This window comes from Mya arenaria, chromosome 10 (genome assembly GCF_026914265.1).
Source record: "Mya arenaria isolate MELC-2E11 chromosome 10, ASM2691426v1".
NCBI classification, from domain to species: Eukaryota; Metazoa; Mollusca; class Bivalvia; order Myida; family Myidae; genus Mya; species Mya arenaria.
In genome coordinates, this window is record NC_069131.1 from 33,980,554 (window position 1) to 33,992,758 (window position 12,205).

General features: G+C 33.5%; 1 protein-coding gene across 1 annotated transcript; it reads right to left on the bottom strand.

Annotated features, from left to right (window-relative positions):
- Positions 1–5,020: 5,020 nt before the first annotated feature.
- Positions 5,021–8,975, bottom strand: LOC128205795 (multiple epidermal growth factor-like domains protein 11). The gene is made up of 4 exons (XM_052907758.1): positions 8,224–8,975; positions 7,346–7,466; positions 7,108–7,205; positions 5,021–5,698 (listed from the first exon to the last, which is right to left on the bottom strand). Exons 1-4 carry the CDS (start codon positions 8,891–8,893, stop codon positions 5,496–5,498), a joined length of 1,092 nt encoding a protein of 363 aa, XP_052763718.1. The 5' UTR covers positions 8,894–8,975; the 3' UTR covers positions 5,021–5,495.
- Between the last annotated feature and the right edge of the window lie 3,230 nt (positions 8,976–12,205).

A 12,205-nucleotide genomic window follows, 5' to 3' on the forward strand; every position in this document is an offset into this window, starting at 1 on the left:
TTTTTTAGATTTAGTTTTCACAACTAAAGTTTTAACATTTTTATTCAATACTTTAATTTAACAATAGAATAAACGAAGTACACAATCGCACAGTTAACAGTTAGTTTGGCATCTATAGTGATGAGTCATAAATTATGACTTGAAGGTCATATCGATTGATGATGTGGATATCGATTGCATCAACTTAGCTTGTTTATTACGTAAAAACCAACGTTATGTCATTATGGTGTCCAAACAGCAACGTATGAACGATTGAACTTACAATAACAAGCATAATTCTTAGTTCAACTCACCGTGAAAACAACGTTAAATCCGTGTAATTGAATCATGATATTGATATATGCAAATCATTGTTTACATCAACTGTCGTAAAATGTGCAGAAATACATTTATCTTAATTATTTAGATATCCGGTTTAGACGGTAATTTTTAAGATGTGGGGTAAAAAAACAATTGTAATGACAAACCCTGTTCGGTTTGTATTATTATTGCAGAGTTATGAAATATAATTTCCGGTCAAAAGAAGTACTCTTTAGACGTGTATTCATAATATGTTTTCTCCACTCCTTTTATGGAAGTGACGAAGGTGAATTGTACATGTACCTCGGGTATTTCCGTATTGATTTTCATTGGTCAACGGAGGTCAAACCCCGCCCTAAACATGTACAATTTGCTTGCCGGCATGCACGCGCTTTATATGAACAATGTATGACGAGCTTTTCTGGTTCTCATTTTCACGGTTCAGTGGTGCCCAAATTTTTTAATGCCTATCACTCAGGCAAAAAAGAAGTAGTCCCTTGCATACACGTACAAACCGTAAGAGGACTTGTACAGACAAATGCTTCGCGTTTATCTTCAAGCCCGTAATGACTCTCACTTTATAGTTTTCTCTCTCGCACATTGCGTAAAAAAGCCTGAAGCGTTCTCCACCATTATGTCCATCCCAGGACATATTAAAGACGGTTCGTTAAATCAACTTAAGTAGAGGGTAACAAATGAAAGGTAAAAACAAAAGACCAACACGATTGGTGTCGAAAATGACATGATGAGTTATTAGTGATTTTTTACAATATCTTTCAACATCTAGTCCCTTTGACTCCACACATTTTTACCAGCCCAACTGCGTCCAAGCTCCGATAATGACACCAATCACGCAAATTATTACTTAAAACTCTTGTCATTCGAAATCATTTTATCAGTTACACCAACAGATGGAATATTAGTTCATTTCTTCTCTGATTCATTGAAACTCATATTAGGGTATGATAGACACTGAAGAGTAATCGTTGATTACTGTTTTTGATAACAAGATTAAGTCCGTCTCTAAGTTGTTGTGTAGGTATCCGTTATGTTACTTTCCACCGAACGTCGCATTAAAAAATGACTTTGTTCCCAATTGCACGCTATGAATCGTACAGGGTAACCGGGATGCACGCATGATATTATTATCCGATATTTAAATCATGGTTTATACGTACATCATATTGAGAGTACCATTTACATTTACTTCCTATTATCATGAACACGCCGCCTCTCTTTATATATAGAGAGAGAGATTAGAGAGGCAAAATAAATAGCTATTACTTTGGAGAGTACCATTTACATTTAGAATGGATTACATGTTATATAATCACAGAGCATAAACTGATGGATTTATAGAAATGTGAATACGTAAATTATATTTGACATTCAAAACATATTTTGTAAATAAAATAAATGTAATTAATGTAATACAGGAAATATAGTTAAAGTGACACTCTTATTCAAAATCAATACATACACATAAACAACAAAAACAACTTTTTAGTGATAAACTTTTAGGTACTTACTGAATTAGCTGAAAAATATAAACTGATTGGTGAGTGCTAAAATATTAACTGTGATGTACTATCGTCGATAAAAGAAGAAGAAAGTTTATTCAAGGAAGTATAACACAATATATATATTTGCAATAGGCCAACATGACCCGTGATCAAATTCATCAAATATAATGGCTTACGTGTACAAATACAAATAGCGAATATGTAAACTATAAACAAGTGTAATTGTATCAAATAAATCCCAACTGTACCTCAATAGTTTGATATACATATCATAAATAAATAAATGAACTAAACTATGAAATAATATATTTGTATCATTTTATTAACAACAGCATCTATAGAATTTGATAAACATATAAAAGACACCTGACTTATGCACTATAGCCATGCATTTAAATAACTAAACGGAACCAAAACTATAAAACTTCTTGCAAAATAACTCAAATAATGCATAATTTCGTAATGACGTTTGAAATATTCTGTCTTTACTATAATGTCTAAATAAAACAATAATACAACCTGCATATGATTTGTATTAAATGTGAAATTTAATTATTTTACAAAATGTACTACTAATGAATTATATTATTTTAAGTACATACGTGTCTAACTTTAATGAATGCTCTACAAAAGCGATCATTTCTAGGAATATTTGTCCATCTTCCAGTCTCAACCGAGAGCCGGTGTGATGACAGTCGTTATTTTATATTTATTAATGTGTACATTCTCGAAATAAGACTGAAACTCAAAATTTGCAAACACTTAATAGAACGACGCTCTGGTTGAGTTTTCTAATCTGCCGTGCCAGTTTTTGATAAAGATATCCTTTTTTCCCACCTCATATAAGTAGATCCAATAATTTAACCATGCTAGATATTCTTATCTTGCCCACGGGCGAAGATAAAATGCCCGTAGGGAACTCCTTTTTGATGGTCACCACATTGTAATTACCTCACTTGTTGAAGACTGTCGTCAGTAGCATCAAAGAAATCTTGTCTTATGGTAATATTTAAAATGCTGATTAATAATTGCTCCCTTCAAATGTCACCATAAAACAGTTTTCACGCACCATTCAAGAAATAATGCTTCATTCTCCTTAGAACTATTTAAAAATACCGATTTGACTATTAACATAAACTGGATCACTGCGCGGATATCCTTGACAACCACGAGCTATTGCATATCCATACGCAATTATTTTCACTAAGCACAAAAGAGTTCCAGCAAAAAATACATTTTTACTTAATTTTGTTTGACTGAGGTGGGAGAAAAAGTATCTACCATAGCCGCCCGTGTAAGATAGGTTCATCCCGACCCTCGCGCAGGATGTTTTTCGGAAACTCGGTAAACCTCGTTTCCGCAAAACACCCTACGCGCAGGTCGGAATGAACCTATCTTACACTCTCGGCCATGGAAGATACTTATAATCTCAACGCTGAAAAATACTGATAAATGTTTTTGCGTTGCCTACCCCTTGGGCAATACAGACTTCATGAAAACCATAATTACACAACATATTTTTAACATTTACTGCCCAATTAATTTTTCCTATTTTCAATTTCATTTAACATCGTTTTATGATGGATTCATACTAATGATTGCATAAGTATTACAATATAAACTACCCGGACACTACAAGCATCCTCGATCTTAACAGCTTGTTAAAGGTGTCAGTGGTCAAAGCCTGCCCCCAATATCACGAAAATACTTAAGTCAAATCTCAAACTCAGTCTCAACACATTTTATCACATAATATTACAATTTATTAAAAATCATATATGTTTTTTTAGTTTTATAAGCGTGTTCTATCATAGAATATGCTGATAAAAGCCTTTGGTCGAATTCCAAGGTAAATATATTCTACTGTCAAAAATGTATTTGCGTATGATTCTGTATTCTTTATAAAATACTCAAGTATATTTATGCTCTAGAATTAGTTTTCTTTGAAATATTGATAAAATCTTTTTATCAACACATTCTATGAGAAAATACGTTTTCGAAAAGTAAAAAACATGCACGATTTTGAATCATACTATGCTTTTATAAGGTTAAATGAGTTGAGACTGAGTTTGAGATTTGACTTAAGTATTTTCGTGATATTGGGGCCAGGTCTACATTTAATGATAAACATATGGCAAATGACACATACTATTTTCCAAACAAGTTACATCATCCTGTTTTCGTTTCACTTTAAGTGACGATAGTATCCCAAATGATCGGACCCAACAAAAAGACAAATCTAAGAAAATCCGATGTTATAGATATTTTGGGTTCAATACAATTTTTATCGGGTGTTTTCATGAGATGTAAGACGTACTGAAAATTATGTTGAAATAGGTAGGCAAATGCCGAGCAACATTTTGTAATAAACGTATGCAGTGTTTTAGATCGTGTTGGAGCAATTGCAAAACAGAAAACGTGGGGGGGGGGGCAGAAGGACAGCATGACATGATTTTGACAATGAGGGATTAGCAAAGGTGTATTATATATATTTGTATTTTTTAATAATCTTTCAAAACTGAAAGGTGAAAACATATAAGACATTTATCATAACAAGTTGAGTCTATTAGTTGTTTTGTTGATTATTAGTTTTTGTCATTGAAGTTGGGAAACAGCAGATAATCCATGCCGCACCTTCTCCTGCAGGGCAAAGTTAAAAAATAATATTACATACGGAGGCTAGTTCTATACAATTTTTTCAACATTGTCTTAAGCATACGGCGTTATTTTAATTAAAAAAACGCGAAATTCACAAATATTAACTAGACCATCATTTTTTTTCTTCTTTAAATTCTAAATAACAAAATCAAAATTTCAGCTAGATGTTTATTATTTACACGAAAATATGGTCAAAACTATCACTATGACATTATATTATGCAAATAGATTAGAACCCGTGTTATAATCAATGTAAAAGAAAGTACCCAGCAAGCAAAGAAGCGAACTTGTTGCTATATGTACAAATTTGGCAGCAAGACAGTGACTGCATCTGAGTTATGAGCTACGGAATCTAGTGCATCGTTTTTGAGTTTTGTGCAGCTATGACGTCGACGACACTCTCGATGTCGACGTAGACGCCAAGGCCGTGACAAAACATCGAGTTTGTCTTTGATAAACAGAAGAAAAAATAAAATGAAAATCAATTTCAATAATTCCCTTTTATTAATGGTGGGATGAATCGTAGCTTCACAATAAAAATAAGAATGGCAATACAATATTGGTATACAATATGTAGGTGTTTTCTGAAAGTTGTAGTTGAAGGGGACCAGATAAAAGTCTGCTAAAGATGACCATTAATATATAATGGAAAGTATATCTTCTAAATTTTAGGAAGATCATTAAGTACATATGTATATAAACACATTAGGTTGCCTTTTGGTGACACAATAGATATAAGTTAATTTTGCTGTCCCTTTATTCTGTTTCTTTATCTCTAAACTTCTTGAGAAGTGATAATACCTGCACCTGTGTTAAACAATCAGTTTATTCAGCTTGTGGTTTTAGGCGACGTTAGTTCTTTGGAGGTTTTGTAAACAAGTTCCGTTAACAATAAGTTTGTTCACAGCTGGTGATTTTTGTTGACGTTTAGTCTTTGTTGTTATTGTAGTCTAGCATTTTTAAACACTAAATCGATCATAGTAGAATATGCTGAAATAGAAAGTGCCAGTGTTGTTATTTCCTGAGCATCGTGTTAGCGTATAAGTGAATCCCTGGATTTCTTATTGAAATATCCAATTCACAATCAGGGCTGACACCTTCTGTAGCTCCAGCTTGTCCCGTTGTAAACAGTCCGGTGTAGGTATCACTCCTATCACTTTCCTCCGTGTGGGTGGTTTTTAATGTTTCGTATGGTCCTCGCTCATGTTTTTCAACTCCTAAAACATATAAAGACTGTCCGTTCAATCTAAAAACTTCAATGTTTCATTTCAATTTTTATAAAATGGTGTTATGGTACAGAGCCTAAAATATGTCTTCTAACTTATTTGAAAGCAATCGGTTAAAGGTCTAACACACCCTAAACAATAACCACGCAACATTACAATGCCACAAACATTGATTGCGTTGCCATAATAAAACATATCAATTATTATCGCCTGACAACGGTCAGTTAAACCTGACTTCCCCGGGTAATAGTCTTGTCAAAGCTTCAAACAAACGTTTTGAATGCATTCATTGATTTCAGTTTAAAAGTCTATTATGTTATCCCTGAAAACGTTGCGTCGTTAAATCTATAACAAAGCAGTTTTTATCAAAAAGTGGCATTAAAGAAAAAAAACATCAGATAGCGAGTTCCTTTTTGTAAAATCTAGAAGACGAAAATAACTCTATATCGATCAACTGCAGTAAGTGATTTTTATTGTTTAATTTTGTTCTGTCAAATTGGAATAACTTGTAAGATTATAACTTTTATCAACATATTTTTAACGTAACGGCTCTATTTAATTTGTTGTTTATCGTTGGTCATATTTATTGGCTTCTGTTCATAACGGCACGTACATTTAACGATAACGGTAATAGTATATTTACAGCGTACTTCGTAGTATGTATCATAAGTCAAGGGTTCTTAACAATTGCAAAGCAATAAAAACGCATTCGATATATATTTCGAGAAGTTCAGTATTTCATAAAAATACATATGCCGAATATTGCTTTTACACGCTGAACTGAGTAATTGTTTTAAAAAATGTTTAATCTAGTATATGTCAAATTGGAATAACTTGTTTGATGACCTTTTTATCAACGTATTTTTCGCAACACCTCTATTCAATTTAATGTTCAACGTTTGTCATATTTATTGGTTTCTGTTCATAACAATGCGTACATTTAACGCTAACGGTAGCAGTATATTTACAGCGTACTTCGTAATATGTATCATAAGTCGAGCGTTCTTAACAATTGCAAGGAACAAAAACGCATTCGATATATATTTTGAAAAGTTCAACGTTTCATAAAAAAAATCATATCGTTTTTAGTTACAAAATAAGTAGCAAGGCCTACTTCTCTACACTAAGATTTTCTCAGTACATTTTTCCACATAACAGATATTCAGATAAACAACACATGTTCATATAAATTTAACTATTTTACTATAAAAACACCTTCGCTTGATATTTAATTTTATGTTTTTGAGATGGAAGAAACTGATGACGGTATAACTCGTTGCCCAATCCCTTTGCAAGTGTGATAATAGTTTAGTTGTTTCAAATGCTATACAAGTTATCATTTGCAACTCAGTCGATGAAATAAATATATTTCGATAACGATAACTTTACTAATACATTACCATTGTTCGACACTGCAGCAAACACAACTGGCTGAGATGTAGGTATTTCGCCACTGATTTGTTCTGCATCTCTTGGCTTATTGCAGCATAATTTGCTCCTTTGAAGATAAAACCACGAAACAATGAAACTAACCATTCAGAAAAAAAAAATATATATACTAAACTATTTTGCTAAATACAAGACATACCAAATTGTATTATGAATAGTGTTCGGTATTTATAAGTATTTACAAAATACCTTTGTTTGCTTAGGATGAAAAAAACGACAACAGCAATCACTACAAGAACAGCACCAACTACACCACCAACAGCCGCCCCAAAGTTTGGTCCATCTGTCTCTGAATGTTCATCGTTTAGAGCTGAAGGTATATGTAATTGAACATTTTTGTTTTTCATGTGAAAAAACATTCTAATTGAATTACACATCAAAACATGAAGATTAATTAGTAAAAGAATAGTAAAAAAACTTCTACGTATGACTTAATGAGACTAATTCCAAGCTAGGGATGGTGTGCAGAATATTAACAGCAATAATACACACAATGACGACTAGCTGGACGCTACCATTACGAAGGATGAAGTTAAATGTGTTATTTAGCAGTTAAAGTCAGAAAGGCGCCTGGTCTTGATATGCTTATTGTACAAATCATATATACTATACAATTATTTTTACTTATAATATTGATTTCAGGCATTTGTAATGAATAACAAAATTGATATGACAATAACTATACTGTTGAAAATCAATGTCTAATAAAAGTGTTAATAATTAAAAATATATATATATATAATTATTTAAAATCTTATCAATATAACATAATTTTTTTATTAATTGAAACATGTATGCATATTTATCTCATGGCTATGTATTATAAAGTATTGTACCAACGGCATGTTTGTCTACACATACTTAAACATCCGTGCATTTTGTCAGAAATTAAATCAAATGTATAATCTTTCAATTCGTTATTCTACAATGCTTACTTGGCCGGTATTCACGAATAAATGGGGATTAAGTTTAGGTTTGAGAATAATATCGTATGTCAAGGTTGTTTGAGCCGAAATAATACGTCATTTTTTTGAAGAAAGATAAATAACACCACTGGCAGAACTTACATGTACTCAAACAGTCGTGACCGTACCTCCCGTCTACACAAACGTCACATGTGTCCCCTTTGTAATATTCTTTACAATCACAATTTCCATTGATTGAAGTGCAATCATCGAGTACACATCCAGGATTACATGGCTCAGAACAGCTCAATCCGTACCGACCCTCAATACAAGAGTCACATTTTTCGCCTCTGTAATTTGTATTACAGTTGCATGTTCCATCACGTGAACTGCAGGCTCTCCCCTCACAACCCTGGCTGCATTGTAAAGAGCAGTTTGCTCCATACAGACCATCTTCACACGAATCACATGTGTTTCCTGTATAATTCGATTTACAGCGAAAACACGTTCCATTATTGTAACATATATTGCTAGCGCATCCAGAAGAACAATTCTTGTCACATTTACTGTCCAATCCATATGATCCGTCTTTGCAAGAAAGACAGTTGGTAATGTTGGTACATCTGCATGTTAGAGAAATGCACTGCAATTCACAGTTTTGTCTTCTGTCCCAATATCCAATTTCGCACCCCTCACAGGCTCGTTCGGACGAGCAAAAACAATGACGATAAGTGCAGTTATAACTACAGCTATCCCCATGTTTTCCAGGAAGACAAAGCCCACAAATAGCATTAATAAAATATAAAATAATTGCAAATATATAAATTACCATTATGGTTTGTATTAATGACCAAGTTAAATATAAGGATATCAAACCATGCTATTTAATACTCCAACTTAATTCCGATCTAACATGTTCCTCATTTATAAGCATACTGTACACTTCTTCATTTGATATTTGAAACCAACTCTTTTGTTATGCCTGATCAGGAAGTAAAACGAATACTGAAAGCCCTCCCAATAGAACAGGGTTATGTCAAATATGTCAGATAAATAAGTATTTTATGTGGTGATGTAAACCTTTATTCACTACAATAGTATAAAACACCGACAACTGCTGAAAAATAAATGTTTTGTATCCGTTGAAGGGTAAAGATGAGTGAGTGAGTGAGTGAGTGAGTGAGTGAGTGAGTGAGTGAGTGAGTGAGTGAGTGAGTGAGTGAGTGAGTGAGTGAGTGAGTGAGTGAGTGAGTGAGTGAGTGAGTGAGTGAGTGAGTGAGTGAGTGAGTGAGTGAGTGAGTGAGTGAGTGAGTGAGTGAGTGAGTGAGTGAGTGAGTGAGTGAGTGAGTGAGTGAGTGAGTGAGTGAGTGAGTGAGTGAGTGACGGAGCGAGCCTGTCTGAGATGATTGCTATAGTAGCTGGTTTAAGCCGTCAGTGTTTTCATATACCGTATAAAGGCGGCACGGAAATATTTATCTCGTTTATCTTGTATGTAATGTGTTTTGCTGTATTAATTCTTTGTTTGTGGCTTTTAACTTGTAATGCTAACACTTTTGTGTTCATGATGGGACAGGTGCGATGTTATATCCATTTAACTAGTTTAAGCCCCAGTAGTCTCATGTTCCAGTAACCCCATGTTTTACTGACCGTTTCAAATACAAATAATGTCACATAATAACACCATTTTAGATTAGTGAGCCATGGACTGTAATCGAAGATTTTTCACCGACAGGAAAACAAATTTAATTTCTTCCAATAAAAACACCATTTTCTCTCATTGTTTCCAACTCAAGTATTGTATGATATTGACATGTCATTGCTGCTTTTTAAAACGGGATCAAACCTCAATGCAGTCAATCAACGTGCAAGACTGCCCTCTATAAATATCTTCTAAACAAATTCAAGTCCACGTACATTTGTTTGTGTATTGTAATCACGTGACTAGTGAAAATATTCATTGGCGTTTAACAATTATGAATATGTATGTCAAGGTGTTTTTTTCGTCATTTGCTAAACAACAATTTACCAACGGCAATATGGTTCACAAAAGCTAGAATATCAAAACATGCCTATTGGAAACTGATACAAGAAATATTTCAACTTAAAACAGGACAATGTTCTCCAATATGGTTCAAAGAAGAAAAGCAAGCCTAAAACCATAACGCTTCCATGATATTTACAATGCAATGTTTATAATCTCAAAAGAAATATTATTGTCTTGTGAATTAATTGATAAAGGTTATGCAAAAATGAACATATAGTCATGTTTCTATGTCATTGCAGCACAGTGGCTGTCATAGTTCCACAGTTAGAAGTCCCAGCCTTGGCCTGCCATAATCTGTCCCTCTGGGTATCCCTACGTACGTTGTAATACACAGGGGTATCGGATCCGTAAAACTGTTACTGCAAGAACTTATTTGTTTTCATTTCTTTTTAATACTTACTATCAGAATGCATGACTGAATTTTAAAATATCCAATCATAATGCTAGCTCCATAATAAGCTGGTATATCAAAACTTGCCTATTGGAAACTGTTAACTCCCATAACACATTCATATGCTCCATTAATTAACCTGTATAAACAAAAAATGTTTACTTGTTTTGTACAAATATCTAATACATCCCTAATGCTCGTGTACAAAAACAATGGAATACATGTAGACATCAAAAAGCACAAAATAATTGCAAAAGTAAAAATAACCATCATGGTGATAGTTTATGCATGTTAATTAAAATTATAAGGAGATAAATTTCAATATTATTTAATCCCAAACATAAAACCGATCTGTTTTAATCTGTATTGAATAGACTACAGTAGATTTCCACTACTTCATTTGATATTTGAAACCAAACGTTTTATTATGAATGACGAGGAAATAAAATAAAAAGGATTACTGAAAGTCTTCCCAAAACAACTTTATTGGGTTTATGTTGGATTATTTTGAATACACTCCTACGCACAGGGTAAAGAAGGTAGAAAATTCAGCTCTCTAAATACTTATAAAATAATGCTCACCATGAGCCAATTTCTGACCACTGTACGCAAGAGTATATACGTATTTATCACATGATTACCCTTGTTTTCCGTGTAATATACAGATTACAAATATTTTTATCTTATGTGTAAGATAACCTATCAGACATTTCTATTGGCCAGACTAATCACACGCAACCTATATATCCCTCCGCATTGTTTGCAAACAAAATGGTTTAAATGCCAACAAATACTTACCGTAATAATGAAGCTGTAAGACTTCTGGGAGAGAAATGGCTAACGAATCATAGTGTCAGAAAGCATCTTGTACAAAAACATTCTGATAACAATGTTCCGCCAACCAGATAATGCAGATTACTAGTCACAGGATTATCCAGACAGTCAACAAATACAGCCACAATAGTGACAAACACCACAAGAACATTTCAAACATCTCCATCTTGACCAACACAAGCAATATGCAATCATTGCCATTTGCTTGCCAATTTAATCAGCTGTTGGTTACCGAAAACACAAATACGAATTCCGCAGCACAGACATCTCATTACACATCCCATGGCGGCTAGAACATCATGTTCTATGGAAACATTCCTGGTGGAAATTAACTTTTTCAACATCAACATTCATGCAGTACAGAGTAAGGCTTCGCAGTTATCATCTGCATGTTGTGAAACACCATGTACACCAAGAAAAAGCTGCAAAATCATCGTAGAAAGCGACAGAAAATAACTTTTAAATCCGTGCACACAGTAAAACTTGACAGACCAATGTAGGTCACATACACCTCGTCCATGAATGTTATTAGTAAGCTCGCCAGAGGCTCGCTTACTAACAAATTTCATGAACTCGTTTAATAAAATCTTGTATTAAATGACACCTCGTGTCAGATCCTAAATGTGTGTTATGTAATCAACTTTTCTTCAATACAATCGTGTAAATGCCAGCAACGTTAAAAAAGAGGTATATTATGTTCCCATTCAATGGTAGAGCCATGTTATATGTAGAATTACGATGAATCTTTATAACGAACCCAGTAACTTACAATTGACGAAGACCCTGCTTAAGGGCACAATGTCAAAGCCAAACAAGCAATGCGGTTACAAATGGACCCTTTAGTGGAAATTGGTTTACGGATTCCTTTACATTAT